Here is a 20806-nt window from a genome sequence, read left to right on the forward strand (position 1 = left end):
CTAGGATCTCATGATTCCTTCAGCTTCTACATCGATGAAGCCTCACCCGTAGGGCCAGAACAGCCAGAAACCGTCCAGAATTTTGTCTCTGTGTTTGGAACTGTAGCCAAAAAGCTGATGCGGAAATGGTTAGCCACTCAAACAATGAACTTTACTGGTCAGCTAGGAGCTGGGATCCGTTATTTTGATCTTCGAATTTCCACCAAGCCCAGAGACCCTGACAACGAACTTTACTTTGCTCATGGTCTGTTCAGTGCCAAAGTCAATGAAGGCCTTGAGGAGATTAATGCATTCCTCACAGATCACCATAAGGAGGTGGTATTCTTGGACTTCAACCATTTTTATGGGATGCAGAAATATCACCATGAAAAACTGGTCCAAATGCTGAAAGACATCTATGGAAACAAGATGTGCCCAGCGATTTTTGCCCAGGAAGTTAGTCTAAAGTACCTGTGGGAGAAAGACTATCAAGTGCTGGTCTTCTACCACAGTCCAGTGGCTCTGGAAGTGCCCTTTCTCTGGCCTGGGCAGATGATGCCAGCACCTTGGGCCAACACCACAGACCCGGAAAAACTGATCCAGTTTCTTCAGGCATCCATCACTGAGAGAAGAAAGAAGGGATCGTTTTTTATATCTCAGGTGGTGCTGACCCCCAAAGCTAGCACTGTGGTCAAAGGAGTGGCCAGTGGCCTCAGAGAAACTATCACAGAAAGGTAAGTGTCCTTAAGGTATCAGAGAAAAAGCTTAAGGAATTTAACACACATTCATAGAGTTAGTAACTGACAGAGATAAAATTTATACTCATGTTTGTTAGTTTCCTAGGGCTGCCACACAACATATCACAAACTGGGTGGCTTGAAACAGAAGAAACTTGCTGCCTCCCAGTTCCAGAGGCTAGAAGTCTGAAATCAAGGTGTCAGCAATGTCAACGCCTTCTGATGGCTTTGAGGGAGAATCTTTTCCATGCCTCCCCACTAACTCTAGTGATGGCTGACAATCCTTGGCATTCCTTGGCTTGTAGATTCATCATTCCTGTCTCTGCCTCTATCTTCACATGGTGTTCTCCCCATGTGTTTTTGTTTTCTCTTCTTATAAGACCAGTCGTATTGCATTAGGGCCCACCCTAATGATATCATCTTACTTATGTCTGCAAACACCCTACTTCCAAATGGGCCACAGTTATGGGTACAAAGGGTTAAGACTTCAACATATTTTTTCCTAGGACACAGATCAACATGTAGCACAATGCATTTTGACTCAATGTCCAGTTATCTTTTCATAGCGCTCCTTTTCACATTTGCGTAGCACTTTATAGATTACAAAGCCTTTTCTCTCCTGCTCACAGTGTCTTTTTAGATACCTAATTCCATCTGATCTGCACAACAACCCTGGGAAGTTGTCTGACAGATAAAAATTGAGATTCAGAGAAGTGAAATGTTTTGCTTAAGGCCAGTTGGACAATGAGTGAGGAAACAAAGACCCAAATTCCATTCTTCTCACTCTATATTCTATTCCTTACACTATACCATAAGCAAGGATCACCCTCCAGAGTGTGGGTATTCCATTTGTCAAGCCCAGCCATATGTGTTGGAGTGGTGATTACTTGTGAAGTATGTAACTTGAACAATCACCAAAGATCTCTAGCTCTTTCCCACGAGTGTGATACAACGTGCAGAATTGTACATGTTATTTATTCTTTTGAGTTAAAGTACTAAACAATGCAAATATTGTCTGAAGATAAAATATAATTCTTAGCAGACTTTTATCTTTAACTTTAATTGATATTTTAATTATGGTAAGGAGATAGAGCACGCATGTTTTGCTCAAGGTCTTTGTAGGGAAAGACAAGGAGATGAGGGGAAAAGATTAGGAGATGAAATGATATGGATGGCCTCAGAGCATGGCCTGTAGAGTAGGGAATGGCAGATGATGCTTGCAGTGGAGCAGGAACACATTTGCAAGAAAGCCTTTAGCCAGGTTAAAGAAAAGATTTCATCCTGTGAACAATGGGGAGCTAGAAAATGGCATTTAGGGTCATAGTGACTTGACCATATCTGCATTTTAGACAGATAATTGGTGTAGCATGGAGGCAGAAGATTGGAGAGAGTGGACAGTGAAGAGGTGCTTGGAACTGTTTCGGCATGGTAATGCAAGCTAAACTGAGGAAGGGACAAAACACAGAAGGGGATGGTATGCCACAGTAAAAAATAGGATTATTTGATGACAATTTGGCTATGAGGTATGATGGGAGAAAAGAGTTAGGGATAAAGTTTCTTCTTGAGAAGTAGAACGAGTGATGCAGACATTTACAGAATCAGGAAACAAAGACACAGGGATTTAGGGAGGAGGTGGGGAGGCTTCAGTCAGGGTTATGCATCCAGTAGATGTGGCCAATTGATCATTAATATAAGCCAACTCAAGTGGCAGTTATTGGCATTTTTTGGCAGTGAAAGCCACAAGCCATTGGAGTCGAAGGGTTCCTCCATACAGAATCATAACTTCCGTCTGTTATTCAGATATTTGCTGAGATCTCCCTGTTCTTCAAAATTTAAATGCAATCCCTAGCTCTTCATTGTACACCCTGTGCAAGTATAAGGCCTTCCCTAGGATTTCTGCTCATGTCTAGCTTTCTTATATTCTTATGGGATGAGCCCTTGCTGTTTCTGGATTACATCATTTTCCATAAAGTGATGGATTTGATTGTCCCATGTGGCTTGTCCATGTCGCTGTAGAACCAGAGACACGAAAATTGCTTGCTTCTTGCTCAGTTTCCACAATGGTTTTTAGACTTTATTGAGGGTTTGAGGCAACAGGGGAGGTTTTATAATTATAATAATACAGATAATTCAAAGTTGAATTTTAAAATTGTCTGTAAGTACAAATATTCTGGACTGGGATATCTTACCCTGATGATATCTATATCACTTTAACCCCATCCTCAAGTCTTGTGGCTGAAACTTCTCTTCCACCTCCTTCTCCTTGTCTTTTTCTCATCTCTTTTCTTCCCCTACCCCCACACTGTCTTGGAGATTCCACACTCTAGGTTACTGTGCCAAATTATTCACCTCTCTTCTGGCCCTAAGGCTCAGCAAGTCCCATCAGAGTATTCATCAAACCAAGAAGTCTTTCTATTTAATAGCACCACCTTATACAAAAGTTCATTGTTTTGGTAAATAACCACTTACCACCTCTCTTACACCCTTAAAAATGAGGGAGTTATAGTATATACACATAAGAATGTGTTGTTCTCAACCATACTCCACTGAGGCCCCAGATTTTGAGGAATTCCTGAGGACCTATTAGAGGTGGGGAAGAGGCAGGAGGGGTCTGAGACTCAGCCAACTCCAATATTCTTTATTCTCACTACATCTTTAATGAAGGAAGCTTCATTTCTAAAATTTTACACATTGGGCTCCATGAAAGGAGTCTTCCCATAGCCCTTCCAGCTTTACCTTCTGTTGCCTAATTCTATATTTAGGAAAACACTTTTCCATATAATATGTCTGCTTTTTGCATGTGGCCAAGAACCATACCCTGATTTTACCTGTGTAGGGTATAGCCTTTGGGTAGTCAAGAAGAAAAATCTACTCAAGGAAGAGATGACTTTCGTTTTTCTCTCTTATGGCATTTCATGCAGTTAGGGTCTTCGCAAGCTAGAAGTTGAACTACTTTTAGTTACATATGCTATGTACAGCATTAGTAAAGCAGGATTTGTGGGGAAAAGATCAAATAAGAAAGTGCTGAAAATTGTATATCTACACAACTCTCAAAATATTCACAATCTTTAGCATATAAAAGGCACTAAAAGCATTTTGGTGAAGAATCCTATTTAAATTGAATTAATGCAATGTTGTGCAAGCACTTAATTTTTTTCAGATAGCACTTATATAGAGCCCATGGAATTCATTTTGAAAAACTGTCCTCAGGCATCTGCTCTAATTCAGAACTTTTCACTTGCCTCTGGTTACTTCTCTGGAATAGTAGAACTGCGTCACTGAACAGAGGAAGAGAAGTTGAGGGTGGGGGGGATGGTGGAATGAAAAAATTTAATAAATTGAAATGAAGACCTTATAGGTAGAATCAATTTTTTCTTCTCTCTAGGATTATGCAAATTAATTGCAAATGATTTGCAAATATATCTGAACCTGGCCAGGATGAACAGAGTTTGCCTCGGAAGTACTAGAAAGACCTCCTTGTAGACAAATTGCAATGCCTGTATTCTGCATATGGTGTACGTGTGAAACTCAGGTTTTGTTTTGATTTGATTTGATATATTTCAGCCTTCTGGGTGAGGGTTATAGGAAAAGGTCATTGTCAGTCCTTGGATAGCACCTTGCAAAGGTAATTTACTTACCTCTGAAAGAGTCAGTGAAAGAACACTTGATTCCCTAAGGACATATTGCTTCTCTTTCCTCATCAAGTGATAAAGCCCACAAAGACAACTTTCTGCCATTTTCCTCTTGCTATTGTGCACAAAGCTGCTCATTCAGAAAGTCCTGTGTTGACACCAAAAGATGTAATGAGACTCTCCTTTGCCACCAAAGGAGAAGTTGGTAGGCGATTTTAAGACCTCTCTGGACCTTAAGTATTTTCATCTGCAAAATTTGGAGTTTGTACTAGACTATCTCCAAGATACTTTCCAGTTCTAAAATCCTACAATTCTAAGATCCTGCATTTGACTAGTTTCTCTGTAATTTTTTTTATTATGCCTAATATTTGGGCTAACAAAACTGTGAGCACGTGCATTTAGAAAACAGTGTTTGAAGGTGTAGGTGGCTTTCAGGGAAACTAAAGTCAGCCTGCATTCAGGTAGTGTAGCTTTCAATCTGGCCACTGGTTCCAAACACTGCAGATGCATTTTCCACATTTTAGCAATGCCAAACGACACAGATTTTTATTTCTTAAAGACCTATTTTTAATTTATTTTTCAAACACCAGCTTTTGCACCTCACCCCCACGGAATTCACACATTCTTAAAAAGAAGGTGTGCAAATGGAGTCAAGTCCTTCCCTAATTTGTGGAGGTTTGTTAAATTATAGGTTTTGTTAAAAAAAAATCAGTTAGATCACCTGTCAGAATATTCAAGGAGTAATGCATCTTGGGAAGTAAATTGATACTGAATTAATTTAGACAATGTTTATACAGTCCAACAATTTAGATGATGATGATGATGATGATGATGATGGTGGTGGTCATCTATTTTAAGTGTTCCATATCTGTTTAATACTGTGCTAACTGCCCTGACCATTTTCTCTCACCATCACAGTCATTGCCTTGAAGATAAGGTAGAATTTTCAGGATGTATTTGGTTGTTGGTTGATTGTTAATAAGCATCAATATGACCCAGCTGGGAAAATGAAGGCAACTACATTTGTTGAGCCCACATCATGTGCTAGGCAACATGCTACCTGCTTTACATGAATTGTATCCATTCAATCCTCTTTCCAACAAGGTAGGTATCATTAGATACATTAGAGATGAAAAACTGAGCCTCAGAAATGTCTAGTACCTTGCTCAAAATTCCCATATTAGTTTAGCAAAGCCAGGATCATTATTTGGGTTTGTTTGACTCCCAAGTTCTAGGCTTCCTCCTGCAAACTAGGTAAAATTCACATTTCTTAACAGTGGGCACATATAATATGTTATCTGTCATCTTGGAAGGCAGAGTCAGGTCCAGGGGTTTGGGAAGGTCAAGTATGCCACAGTTGGGATGGGCAAGGCTATGAGAAGAGCAGATTTGAAGTGTGTGGTTTTTCCTCAAGAAAGCAGACCCAGGAATGCTGTCATGGGGATTCATGGAAGCAGCACCATCAAATAACAGAAAGGAAAGGAAGTTAAAGGTGACTTGGCTTAATCCTCCTTGCATTGTGCCTACTGCCCATTTGACTGTTTCCATTGAGTAAGGAAACTGAGGATAGAGGAATGCTAAATGATTGCCCAAGCAACAGAGGTAACTGGCAGCAAAGACAGGATTAAATCCAGGTCTCTTGGCTTATAGGCAGAATTCTGTCCTCTACACCCTAGGGAGGGATGAGGACAGAGGATGGACAGGAACACCGGAAAGGACCAGAGAACAAGAGGTTGCAGGGACCAGTGTGGAAAGGCAAGCTGGCTCTTAGTCTGCACCGTGTGCCACATAACAAGGAGCCCTAGAACCTTGCCCCAAGGGATCAGAGGTCAGGCCTGGAGATGGGTCATGGATTTTGTGCAGAGCTGGCCTTTCCTGGGCTCTGTCTGCCTCATGAACACAATAAACTCTAATATTTCCATCTAATGGGGACACACCCCGGTTCACAAGCACACCTCAAACAAGCAACACTTCTGCTGTCCCGTTTACCCTGTCACTGCCTGGACCCAGCAGATGTGGCTGGTCTCTGGGAAGTTGTTCACCTGCAGCATCAGTCCTCTTAGGAGTTTTAGGGAACTCACGAAGGGTGGAGACTCCAAATGGTTCAAAGACAGCTCAGGGTGACCATGAGAGAGCACCAATCTCCATGAGGAGTAGCTTTCTGGCTCTACCCCCTGGGCCATGCCACCAAATAGGTCAGTGCACCTGTGAAACAGCTGATAAAGGATTAGTCTGTTCAGTAAAAGGGAAAGCTGCCTCCTTGGGCTACATATGCCTACAAAGAGAGAATATCAAGGAGACTATGGAAGATCAGTATTAGAATAATCCTTGTTTGTAAGATGCTTTCATCATAAGATTTAATTTCTTCAACGTGTACTTATTGGACGCCTCATTTGTGCAACAGGTATTAGTCTCAATTTGCAATTTAAGAAACTGAAGGTCAGAAATGGTAAATAATTTGTTCAGGTGAGACTTGAACCAGTGCTAGGATCAATTCAAGATCTAGGTCTTTGGAACCACTAGAAAGAGGAGTATGGCTTGTAAATCAGAAGGAAGCTCCAGAAAGCAAGGCTTTTCTGAGCACAAGGCTTGGCAAACTTGGTGCGGGGAGGCTGCTTATGGAGTTTGTTCAAATGCAAATTCCTGGGTGCTGCCCCAGAGACTATGATTCATGAGTCTGTGGCTCAGATTTTTTTTTCCCCCCAAGATTTTACTTAAATTCAAGTTAGTTAACATATAGTGTAGTATTAGTTTCAGGAGTAGAATTTAGTGATTCATCACTTAGTTATAAAGATCCAGTGCTCATCACAAGTGCCCTCCTTAATACCCAGCCCCCCAGCCCCCCAGCCCCCTCCCCCGCCAGCACCACTCAGTTTGTTTTCTATATTTAAGAATCTCTTAAGGTTTGCCTCCCTCTCTGTTTTTATCTTATTTTATTTTTCCTTCCCTTCCCCTATGTTCATTTGTTTTGTTTCCTAAATTCCATATATGAGTGAAATCATATGGTGTTTGTCTCTCTCTGACTGACTTATTTCACTTAGCATAACACACTCTAGCTCCATCCACATCGTTGCAAATTGGCAAGATCTCATTCTTTTTTGCTGGCTGAGTCATATTCCATTGTGTTTATATACACCACATCTTTATCCATTCATCAGTTGATGGACATCTGGGCTCGCTCCATAGTTTGACTGTTGTGGACATTGCTGCTATATGGGCCCATGCTCCCCCTACTTACAGCAGCACTATCAGAGTTTTACGTTTCTAACAGACTCCAGGTGAGCCCTTCTTTGAGTAGCAAGCTGCACCTCAACCACCCCCAGCAACACATAAACTTGGTTTTAGGAAACCTAGAAAGAGTTAACCCCAAGATTTGTCAGTCCCCTTCCAACATCACATTCAAGTAGTTCTTCCTTAAATCTCATCCATGACTTCTTTACTCACAGACCCCGCCAGATTTGTTCTGTCACTAATTAGAGCTGCCCATCACTGATTTCCAAAAACCAATCCTCTACTATTCTCTCTCGTGCATCCTCTCTCCCATGTCACATAGCTCCATCCTAGGATGATGGTGCTGCAGGAGCATGGGAAGTCTTTCGGGGGGGAGTCTTCATTCCCCTGGCCTCAGAAGCACATTCCTTTGCAAGAAACCTCCGTAACTTTGAGACTCAGTGTCTCCCACCAAAACCAATTAACATTACAGCACTTTGCAACCGAATGGCCTCCCCAGTCCTGATTTCAAACGGTAAAAAAGAAGATTCTGTAACAACGTCTAATAATGAGGTCATGTGACAAAGGAGTGACTTCAGCCTGGGTCCTGCTGGGGTATGGCAGGAGGGAGAGCTGTCTGTAACTCTCTCTGTTTTCACAGCTGTTGACCTAAGAACTTTTAAAGCAAGAGTATACACAAAAGCTCTCTCTCTTCTTCGTTCTGCTGATGGTTAAAGTCCAGGTGAATACAGGCAGGCACCTTTCATTATCTGTGTCAGAAAGTCAAAGACTAGAGGGAATGCCAAGCTGTTGAGAAGTAAGATGCCCATTCAGTGCCTGGTGAAGATCTGTATGTGTGTGTGTCTGTGTGTCTGTGTGTGTGTGAGAGAGAGAGGGAGGGAGGGAGGGTGTATGTGTCTGGGTGTGTGTGTGTGAGAGAGAGAGAGGAAGTGTGTGTAGGGGGGAGAGAAGGAAAATACATATACTTTTCTAAAAAGCATGGCATAGGATAGAGGTTCACCCACTTCAATCTCTCCGGATCTCAGTTTTCTTATGGGGAATTGCTGGGCAGATTGAGTTTAACATCTGAAAAGGAACTAGCCAAATGTGTAGCTGGAACTCACAAAAAGCTGAGAGCAGATGGGTTGATGATGGGCAGATTAAGATGGAGGGCCCAGGCGGCAGGGATGTTTAGTCAATTAGATTGTAGCACAATAATTGGGGGACCTCAGCCAGTGACTGAGGGGATAGGGAGGCTTGTTTGGGATTTGAAATGAACCATAAGATGTATTGTCAGGAGACGAGCCAGTAAGTGGTGTCTGATTCAAGAAGTGAGGCAGACTGGATGTGGACAGTGCAGGCCACACACTGGGGTACAAGGACGAGGATTTCGGGCCTGCTCGACCTTTCTGCCCTGTGCACTCAGGGCTCCTGACGTGGAGGGCAAGTCTGTTCCGCTGAAAGCTCATCCAAGGGGAACAGCCCACTCTGGAGAGAACTGATTTACAACTGAGGGAAGAGAAAGTATTGCCAGATCACTAGACACAAATATGTAGTTGGACATGCTGAGCTTACTTGTTGTAGTGAAGAAGCACACACACCATTGGGAGCCATGAGACATTCCAGTGTGAGAATGTGGTTAGGAGGGACTTTTCAGCCCTATAGAACTGGGGCTTAGGTTGACTGACTTGGAGGAAGGTTTAAGGAAGCAGAGGTTCTCTCTAGATTGGATGCTGTCAGAAACCAAGGGTAATTCTATAAATGGGTACCTCCGTAAGTCTTCTATAGGGCCAGAGAGGATAAACCGTAATTGGTAAAGGAGTAGCAGTCTCATTTATTTCAGTCTAGAGAGCTAGATATTTGGTTACTTTGTGGGCGATCTTGTTTTTGTGCTTAGACAAAATTACAAAGTATCCTTTTTTATCTCACTGTCTCATGATATCAAGGAACCTTGTCTGAGGCTGGTATTCTGGGAGATTGTTCATGTCCCACAGGAGCATAATATGGCCAGGTTGTGAGTGGCAGGCCAGCTTCCTAAAGTCAGGGGTTGCTTTTAAGTTTCTTTTCGCCCTTTCCAGTGCAATGCAAGAAAGAAATATCACTTATTTCCATTTGTTTTGAAAGCCTCTGGTGTGAATTAGGCTTTCCCTGTGCTTTTCCGTTGTTGTTTTTCTCACTGAAACAAATGAGGCTATATCTAATCAGAAACCCAGACCATTTGTATAATGAAGCCAATCAAAGAGTTGGTGATACCCTAGCCCAGGGCTTGTCTACTGAAAATGCAAGCTCTTCACATTGAGCCCTAGTGACAACCAACTCGATATTCTAGTCTTTAAGTTTCTGCCTATCTCAGTTGTCAAGGGTTGGAATCCCAGGCGGTGGCTATCAAAGGGGCTGGGGGTGAGAAAGAAATGTGAGAACACAGCATTTTGAAAAGGGAATTGCTGATTCTTTAATATTTGTGAACATCCCAACTTCCCAAAATTTCACAACTTATTCAGGGCACAGAGAAGCAGGAGGTGAGAGTCACCTGTTAACGTTTACAGTTGAATTGTTTTCTTGCCCTTTTTGGCAGGGGGAGGCATATTTTTCTTGGCCTTCTTAGAATGGGGGCCTCTGAAGGCTTATTTGTGTTGGCTACACTTGGTAGACCCAGCTTTGGGTGACTGATCTACTCATTACCTAGAGTGACCCCGACAAGTATGAATACTTATCTAAGTGAAGTGTATAAGCTAAATCCTCTCTGTCAAAGGATAAAAGGATAAGGAGTTGCTTTACGTGCACCCCACCTAACAAAATTATTACATAAAGCTCAAATAACTGACTAATACCACTCTAGGCAATGACATTGCAGCTTTTAATTTATCACACTCAGTTGATAAAATATTTTCTTCCATAATATTTTCAATATAACAACAACAATTTAAAAAGTTGAAAATATGAAAATTTCTCAGACTATCTGGCCTTGACATTTCAGAAGAAAATACTACTTCCGTCGGCTGCAGACACTAATACTTGGCTTCATGGTATAGAGCACAAATCTTCCGGCTCTTGATTTGTATGTCTGGGATTATAGCCTCGCTAATTAACTTATTTTAAAGTACCAAAAATAATTAGACAAGAATACCTAGAAACTTGCTTGTCATAATTGATTTTTTTTCGGAAAGCACAAGTATAACTTGCATTTTTGCTTTAAAATATTCCTTCCTCCCACCCCCTCATCACTTATTTCCCTGTGGTCTCAGCTGTTAAAAGAAAAGAAGCTTACGAGTTGTTTCTGGAGCTGTGACATCCTTCCGTGAAGGAGCGTTATGTGGCAGTGAGACTGTAATGTGTGATTTCATTAGTGAATGCGAAAAGCCACAGGCTGCCCTTTGGAAATGTATGGGAGATTTGGCCATTATAAAACTGAGCAAGTTTGCCATGTAGCTGCCTCTTATGTGAATACTAAGCAGAAAAGCTGTTGCCAATATGACTTAACTAAGGTTTGAAAATGAACCAGTTGGGAGAATAAATAACACAATAACGAGTTATCCATGAATGTACATTTTTCAGATTTTTTGATTCATCTTTGAAGAGTTGAATTTAGATAGCCTGTTTCTCCAGATAAAATGCTTGTAAGAAGTAGCTTGTAGTGAATTGATTGTAGGGAAACTTGGTTAGATCACTCAGTGTAAGTTCAGTCTGTTAACAGACACCATATGCTAATTTGGGGGGGAGGTATGATGAATCTATTGCTAAACAATAGCCTGGAAACTTAGTTTTATTCCTGTCTTGGTTTTACATTTACTGCTCAGCAGTTGAAGGTTTATTTAATGAATCTGACTCTTATTGCCATTCACAAGCAGAGCAAGTGGAAGAATTTCACACCTTTGTACATTGACATCTCATTCATTGCCACTGTGTGCTTATACTTTACCCATATGTCTAAGCAGCCCCCAAACAGGATATGGCCAGGGACTCTGGTGTCTGATAATGACTGAGAGACTCCTTAATGCCATGAACATGAGTGGGGACATTTTGATGTCTCCATGACATAGGTTGTGCAAATAAAGGCTTATTCAATGGCCCACCACTTTCTGCTCCAACTAGCATTAGGTGGTCAGCTTCAGATTAAAAAGGTGGGGTGTGTGTGTGTGTGTGTGTGTGTGTGTGTTGAAGGGATAAGAAAGAAGTAATGAAAATAAGTAGAAATCTACTTTTCTCTCAGCACCTGTGAGAGTACATTGCCATGAGGAGAGGAGTTTCACATGCAGTGTGTCCTTATCTTCCAATTGAGGGTAGAGAAAGTGCTCAAATACCCAAATGTGGTATTCTCTCACCTAGTTTCAAGATTGTTCTGGAACATGCATTTACTTTCTTTTAGCTTGCTTAGACTTTATGTTTTCTTTAGTGTTGTTCTTGAGGTATTTCTTTGACAATTTCATGGTGAAAATTTTTTTTTCCTGTCCCAACATTGCATGGCTTACTATATTTGTGAAATTTTGAGGTTTTTCTCTGTCTATGACTCTTGTTAAAAGGTCAAATAGAACCTAGATATGGTAGGATAGAAAGGGGAAGAAACTAGTATAGCCCACTTGGTGAATAGGATGTTTTTTATGTTATGGGTTTAGAGAATTTTAATTTCTATTTTTCAAGGTGGACCAAAGTAGTCTTTCCCAGAGTCCCAGCTCAAGAATCCATCCAACCTTTGAATCAGCCAATCACTCAACCAACAAGAACATATTAAGACTATGCTGTGGACTTGGAGTGCAGATGGGAGAGGCATGGTGTAGGGTCTTATAAAATATTGCCTCCTGATCCTTGGGTTACAGGGCAATCTTTTTGGAATTTGAGATTTGTATAAGAGACAGAATTAGAGAATGGTACATGACAGAATTTGCAACTGAGTACTAACATTTTGACCTGTAGATTTCATATGCCATAGGAGCTCAAAAGAAGGAAAGATGACAGAAGTGACTTATCTGATATCTTAGGACAATAATACACTGACCTTTCCTGCCCTTTCCTTTCCTCAAAACATCATAATGTTGTGCTTAAATATCAAAAGTATATCTATTATCTTTACTCAAATGTGATCTACTTTTGTGGTTCTCCAATCATTGACCAATGACAAGGGTAAAAAGTATCTTTTCTAAGGTAGAAAATTCCGCTCGGTTTTGGAAACATTTCCAGACAATAAGGTTCAGAGTAGGCCAACAAGTGAGAGTTCCATGATGGTTTGAAAGACCCAGCCACAGACTCTCGATGCTTTGTGTGTTTATCGATGTTAGTGATGGCTGTTTTTGAGAGAAGGGAAAACAAAACCACTATGTTAAAGGATTTTCTTTTGACCACAAAATTCAGCAAGTCCCCTGAGAAACATGGTAACGACATGTTACAGATCTTATTTTAAAAATTTGAGGTAAAAAAATATGCTTTTATGTTTGACACTCTGACTTGCCCACTGTATGTGCCAAGATATATTCCTTTGTTATCAGAAGTATATATCAATGGAGTACATTCCTTTACTTACTGAATTAACTTGACAAGGGAGCCACCTTTGGGACTGACTTCTGAAAGACAGCTGAGAAGCAACTTTTGACAACTATGGTTGGTCTTTGCACTATTTTTTCCTCTCTTCCTTCTCAGTTCTGCAGTGAAAAGGGACAATTTTATAGCGACTTGGCAAAACGGTAGTGCAGGAAGTCCCAGCTGTTCTTGCCCCAGCTGCCTGCGAGATCTAATAACATAGGGTGGGAATAGCACATCTCCCAGAAGAGTGCACACATTTTAGGTTGCTTTAATTTCCCTGCCAATTAGACGTTTAAGATGCCAAATGTATCTCCAGGCAACCTCTGTGACAATTTAGCACACTTTGGTAAAGGAGCCTAAGGCAAAGAGAGATTTTCAAGTGGCCAATAGCAGGGAAAACATTTACTCGTTCATCACCAAAGAAAAGGGCAAGTACGTACCTATGGAGACATGAGGACACAGGCATATTAACACTGCCACTACTGAAGGCTGCGAAAGAGCCTGGGAGTCAGAATTCTCAGCCAAGGGCAGGATTTCTTAGCTCAGCAGAACTGACATTTTAGACAGGATAGTTCTTTGTGGTGAGGGAGTGTCCTGTGCACTGTACGATGTTCAGCTGCATCCCTAGCCTCTGCCACGCGACTCCAGTAGCACCTTGCCCCCCAGTCACAACAGTCCAGAATATTTCCAGATATTGCCAAATACCACCTCCCACCGTGTGTGTGTGTGTGTGTGTGTGTGTGTGTGTGAAAATTCCCTCTAGTAGAAAACCACTGGCCTAGAGCAGTCACTTCACAAAAAATCTGTGAAGTTATTTTTCCTGGAGCTCCATTCCTTTCCTTGTTAAACAAAAGACACCAACTGCTCAGGGATTAGGGAAACATAAAATATTTAGTTATATGGCTTGTGGGGTTTTTTTGTCTAAATGAACATGCCAAAATTTATACATTTTCAGTGTCTGCTGCCTTCAGATTAGTCACCTTGGGAATTTAGTTATCCGTCCAAGTTATCCATCCAAACTTTTAAGACTAGTTTTAGTGGGGGTAAATCTTCATCTCTTCAGGGTGAACTGGTTTTTGAAACAACCTGAACTCAGGGCCAAGTTTAGTAAATAAAGTGGGTGAGCAAAGCTGATGAATGCTGTTTGGAGCCAAAATCCAAGTGGTACAATAAGGAGATTGATTTTTTTCTGTGGCTCATGAACATACTCTGAAGGCAATTTCAAATAGAGGAGTTATAAAAAGATTTTGAGTCATCCTACCATTGATGGGATAAGTGAACAATCATCTCCACAGGTAACAATTCTGAATGATAGCTCACTTTCAGCTTGTAAGTTTTGGGTATGTGTTATAAAAAGAACATCCCACGTCTTTAGAGTCATACCTCATGGAATAAAGTAGTATAAGAGAAGATATTCTTGATTCTTAAAAAACAATGTCTGTCTTTAAATATGTTTATTATTATTTGTATTATGTCGATTAAACCATAGATCTTTACAGAACATTTATTGAGTCTGTGCTAAGTGCCTGGCTTTCCAATGACTAAGATACAGTCCTTGGTCATCAAGGGGGTTTACTTTCTAGTGGGGAGACATATTCATGAACAGTTTATGTCAACATAGTGTGGTAAGTGCTAAGATAAACCAGAAGCAGATGTTTACTGGTTTCTGAACCCAGCACTGCCGTTTATTAACTAATTATGTAAGCTGGAAGAAGTCAATTTCATCTGCCTTCAGGTTCCTGATCTTGTAAAGTAAAGACATTGACTAGCCTTTGTCCCCTCTTCTGGCATCAATACTCTAATTCTATGGTAACAGAATTTCCAAGAGCATACATATTACAGTGTTTTGTAGGGGAAATCTAATCATGTGCTATCTAAACACTAACTTTTAGTTTCAGTTGAATTATTACCAAAACAGGAAGAAATGCCCAATTAGATATTCATGAACACCAACTCTTGAGAGACCTGACCTGTTACTGGTAGTTCATTATTAAAAAGTGATTGTAAACCAAAGGAACTATACTGACTTTCTTTTTCCTGGACTATGCAGAGTTGTAATGAGTTATATGTCGCTGTGCTTGCCCAGAAGTTTCTATATCTTAGGAAAGTGGCAAGCTGTGGAAAGTGAAGTAACATGTTTATCTTTAAAAATTAACTCATAAATCCTTTGTTATTCAAATCAATGCATTTTATTAGAAAAAATGAGGGACATCCATAAACCTACGTTCAAGTTTGTATGCTTTTCAGGGTGTCAGTTTCTGACCTCAACATTCTCAACTGTAAGATGAAGTAATTGGAGTGAGAAATCATATTTTTGAATAACTACAGTAGACATGTCTGTTCTCATTTTAGGCCTCCTAATGTTGAATGATGCGGATATTTTCATTTCTATTTTATACGTGGAAAAAAGGAAGCTTAGCAAAGTAAACCAGCTCACGCAGCCTTACCCAGCATCTATGGCAGAGCCGGACACAAACATATGTCTGCCCGATTTCAGAGTCTGTGTTTCTATGTTAAGCCCCTGCACATCACTCCACTTTTGAAGTTGTTTCTGATTAAGTTCTGCAATTATATGATTTTTTTTCACAAGGAACCCAAAGAAGTCCTATGACAGTACCATATTTACCAACAAGCGTAAAATGAAAGAGAAGAAAATGTTTCGATCTACTTCCAAATTCAGGAATTTTAAATAACAAACAAGTTAAAAGTCCTGTCAGAAGGGTAGCTTTTCCCAGCATGTGAAAATGGCTTCCAATGAGTGTCATTGAGTCCTACCCAGAATATTTTAAATTATGATGCTTCAGGGATCAAGGAAAAGGCAATCCAATTTTCAGATTATCTCCTTTGGCTAGTGTACTAACTGACATGCTAACATCAAAATAAGTGTGGGGTTCTTTTGGGTGGCTTGCCCAAAAAGCAGACACTTCTGTCTCCAGTTCTAAATTTTCATCTGTGAGGAGCCTTGGTGATTCAAGGGTTTATATATTACAATTGTGATAGTTAGTTCAAGATTAAAATAATCAATTAAGGGGTGCGTGGGTGGCTCAGTCGTTAAGCATCTGCCTTCAGCTCGGGTCATGATCCCAGGGTCCTGGGATCGAGCCCCCGCATCAGGCTCCCTGCTCAGTGGAGAGCCTGTTTCTCCCTCTCCCAACCCCCCTGCTTGTGTTCTTGCTCTCACTATGTCTCTCTCTGTCAAATAAATAAATAAAATCTTTTTAAAAAATTGTCAATTAAGTGAAATATCCCTTTTAACTATATTACCTTATTATGTTGTAGATTTAAAAAAAAAGTTGCCATGAATTATAGAGCCAGGGATTAGCAAGAGCCCTCAGATGTGGCTTCCAGCAGAGAGTGGCAAAGCAGTCTATCCATTCATTTCTTTATTCCTCCATTTATTCTCCATCCAGGGAATGAGTGAGATAGATTCTCTTATTCATTCCATTAGGCATCTTGTTTATGTTTCCTGTATAGTTTAAGTATCTAAGAGAATTCACTCTGGACACAGAGTTGAACTTGTCTTGACTGCCACTTGCCATGTGTGATTTTAGGCAGGTTTTTAAAACTCTCAGCCTTAGTTCCTCCTCTGTAAAATAGAAGTCTAAATACACCTGTCTCAAAAGGCTACTGCAGAGCATTAACATGATAATTATGCAGGGTGTTCAGCTCAGAGCCTGGCACCTAAGTGAGAGAGAAATAAATGTTGGCTTTCATTATTATTATTAACAACAACAGTTTTGTAAGGACACTCAATGGCCTTATGCTAAATTAGAAAAGTAAATAATTCTCTTCAAGAACCTAATATCCTATGAAGAGATTTCATTATTGAGATTAGTTGACTTTAAATAGAACCTTATTGTAATAGAGCTTATTATTATGATTTGGATTTTCCAATAGATGTGGATACACATGGCAATTCCATACACTAAGTATCAGATGTTATATGGTCATCTTGAAGCATATATCTTGGGGTTTTGTTTTTCTCTAACACTAATATTACAGATTTTTATTATGTTTCTCATTATTTTTAATTTTTTATAATCATTTTTTAAACTAAGCTTAAGTCTGTTACAGTGATTCTGTACATCAGAATTACCAGTGGGACTTTACAATCCATGTGTGTTCAAGCCCCTTCTCTGGAGATTCTGCAGTGAGCCTGGATCTAAATGTTGTTTTGGTGTTGGGTCAGCTTTGAGAACCACTGATTCACTATACCATGAGCTCCTCGAAGACAAGGACACCACTTTTTCAGTTTTGTATGCACTAAAATGGCTTATAATAGCTATTAGGTACTTTCTGGAGTTTTGGAGGTCAGATATCATAGAAGATAATGAAAGAAAAAATTGAGTTACATATTCCAAAGAAACCAAGTCCTGCATGCTTTTAGAAATGAATTAATACCTAACAAATAATTGGCCAGAGCCACCTAAAATTATTACAATAACAATTTTTAATTGCTAACATTGTTTTGTAAAATAGAGTCTGTAGTATTATTCTGACATCTATACCAAGGAGTAAAAACTAGCCACAATTAACAAATAGCTTAAATACCCGTCCTTCAGGGGTATTAATCTTGACAGATTGGGCTACCTAGATAATGTGGACAAGGAACTGTGCTGAGAAAGACATATTATTGCCATTAATCACATTTCCATCACATAAATACATCAACCAAAGCAGCAGATTCTGTTGCAAGTAAGCATATATCCATCTCAGGGTGAGGTCAAGCGTGTCTGCACACACATGGTTGTTATAGTAAAACTGAAAATAACTCATTAGGTCTCTTCTAGGATCTCTGTCACCCTTGGTGACAATCTGGCATGACTGGGGTAATTGTGCAGCTAATTCTGGCAGCTAATGGTGGGCCCCTGGGATGTGTAACTTTTCCACATCCCCATGCCACCCTCCCTGTTTGCCATGTAGCTTGAGAAAACATCATGTGACCCTCCAGATGGTATGGCTTAGTGAGCCTTCCCCACTTTGGCCCTATCAGCAGAAAGATGGGAAGGGAGAAAGATTCCTTCTATCTCTGGGATCACTTCTCCATGAGGTTTTGGAAAGCGTTCATAGCATATGTTTCAGAATATATTAATATCAGAAAGGTTCATTCAGACATGGTACTCTATAAGCTGGATTAAAGTGAGAGGCCATTTTCATTTTCAAAAACAGGGATCCGCACAATTTGGGAATTGTTGATACCCCCGATAATATAAAGCTTAATATTTGTGTTAATGAAAGAACAATCTAAAGGAGTGACCCAAAAGTCGGTTAATAATAATAGCAGCTCAACAATTGCTGATGCTTATGATCATAGATCCACACACCTAAAATGATTTGCCCAAAGTTGCTTGCTAATTTTTACTTAGATCAAAATCTCCTGTAATCGTGCCCAGTTTTCTCCCCATAACACAAGGTCATCTTTTGGTAGTAATGTCCGCCATTGTAGTAAATTTCTCAGGGACACAAGATGCTGTTTCCTTGGAGAAGCGATTGGGTAGTAAAGATAAATGGCCTGGTTTTGCAAACAGTTATTTCACGTAAGTTAAAAATCGAAGTGAAATGAAATCATTTGATGTCCAAAAGAAAAAGATATACTAGTGGAATGAGAAAGGCCTGAGGTATGGTAAGCAAGAGTTATTTTCTTCTTCTCCTCATATTATCCTCACGTATTCCAATCCAAACTTCAGCCTGGCCAAAACCCCCCATCCCCAATTTCCAGATCTTGCATGCACCATACTCTTATGATTAGGACAGCATGGATCATGGATCAGGAGAAAGACAACATTTGGTGAATGAAAACAATGCAGGGGCACCTGGGTGGCTCAGTGAGTTAAGCATCTGCCTTCGGCTCAGGTCGTGATCCCAGAGTCCTAGGATTGAGCCCCACATTGGGCTCCCTGCTCAGCAGAAAGTCTGCTTCTCTCTCTCTCCCTCTGCCCCTCCCCCTGCTCATGTTCTCTCTCTCAAATAAATAAAATCTTAAAAAAAAGAAAACAATGCAAAGGTGCTCATTTCCTTTAAATGTGTATAATATGTGTCAAACCAATTAAAGAAAAACTCCTAGGCACAGACTTCCAGCTTCCTGAGTAGATATGGAGGTTCTGTTCAGGGGTGGCAGGGAGAGAGTTTAGATGGACTGTAAATGAACACTGACTGTCTACAGCATGACTCTATTAAGAGTTCAGAAAAAGATGGGACTTCAGGCTGAAACAGGAGCATGGAGATTGGAGGGGATGTGGATTGTGATGTTACATTTCAGACAAGTGGCTTATTGCCTTGGAAAGAACATTATTCAAGCTATAAAGTGTTCTAGAGTGCATTGTCCCTGTTCCTGTTGAAGACGTATTGCTCCAGGTATTATGTGGCTCTTCATAACTCTGTGAATTTTAAAATATGATCTCCAAAGACAGAATAATCATTTACATCACATAATAAATGTTAAATTAGGAGTTGTGATACCTAGAACTCAAAGAGTATGTTCTGTCTGTCGTAGACATAAGAGTCTACTCTTAGTAGACTGATGCCTGTTGTCAGGCTAGTGCTAGCAGAGGGAGGAAATGGTAGTATAGTGAGGTGTTTAGGAGTAGACATGGACACATTGGGGTTTCCAAAGTTTGGTGTGTATCTGTATTCTGCTAGGAGTTTTTTCTTTAGACATATAGAACAGTATGTGCCTACGGGTAAGAGAAAGCATACAATACATTAGGGAAATTACAAGGGGTTCTGTATTCTGTAACATAGCATTTGGGGTTAGAGCAAGATATAATTCTAGTGAAAGAGAAATGGTGCACATTACAAAGGGTCTTCCTTGGATTTCATGCTAAGAAATTTGAGGTTCCCATGAGAACTAATTGAAGGGTTTTAAGCAGGGAAGGAGTACAATCAGATTTAGGCAAATCACTCTACTTAGAGTAGAAGGAATGGGTTCAAGTGGGGTAGTAGTAGACCAGAGAAGAGACAGGGGACTAGAGAGGAGTTACCAGACCAAAATTCCCATTGGAACAGGAATTTTGTCTATTTTTACACCTCAAGCTCTAGGTACATAATAGGCAGTCAATAAATGTTTGTTGTTGAATATGGCTCTGGTTATAATTTAGATGCCATTTGGTGATGGACTAACTGATATGGTGGTTGCAGGGATTAAAAGAGGTGGACAGAGATTCTGAAAATGTCAGTAAAGTATAATCTATAAGGGTTGACAACTGACTTATTATAGGAAAAGGTGAGGGGAAAGAGTTGTAGGAGTCAAAATAAAAACACAGGTTTCTGGCTTGGCTCATGATGCCATTCACTAAAGTCAGAAACACTGGATGTAGAGCAAGATGTAGAGAGAGAGATTCAGGTATGTGGTCTTTGAGAGGTTTGTAGGACATCCAAGTCCTGACGACCATAAAGTCCTGGGTAGAAGGGCCCAAAGGTCTCAAGAGAGGTCTGGGCTGTGAAATTATTTGGAGAGATTACTACCAAATAGATGGGAATTAAAGCTATGGAAATAATGAGATCATCCATGTGTTGCGACGGGGGGGTAGAAGGGGCATCCAAAAAGAAGTGGACATAGTTCTGACAATCACCAACATTTTAGGTTTGGACAGAAGAAAAGTGGTGGTAGAAATGTGTAGAATGTGTGCAGAAGAAGGAGCATATATTCCAACACTGAAGATATAAAGATAAAAGAAACAGTCCTTCCTGGGAGAAGTTTGAATTCTAGTGAGGGAAGAGACAATTAGGTAGATA

The 20806-nt window shown here is 40.3% G+C and overlaps 1 protein-coding gene across 2 annotated transcripts in view; it reads left to right on the forward strand.

The window, feature by feature from the left end:
• Positions 1-20806, forward strand: part of PLCXD3 (phosphatidylinositol specific phospholipase C X domain containing 3) — a 205800-nt gene that overhangs the window by 107372 nt on the left and 77622 nt on the right. For both annotated transcript variants that reach the window (XM_045904153.2, XM_064596755.1), the window contains exon 2: positions 5-713. In XM_045904153.2, the coding sequence (XP_045760109.1) occupies positions 5-713 (709 nt within the window). The remainder of the gene's footprint in view (positions 1-4; positions 714-20806) is intronic.

Source organism: Mirounga angustirostris, unplaced genomic scaffold (assembly GCF_029215605.1).
Source record: "Mirounga angustirostris isolate CCGP_5_RB_7025 unplaced genomic scaffold, mMirAng1.0.hap1 SCAF_7, whole genome shotgun sequence".
In the NCBI taxonomy this organism is placed as follows: domain Eukaryota; kingdom Metazoa; phylum Chordata; class Mammalia; order Carnivora; family Phocidae; genus Mirounga; species Mirounga angustirostris.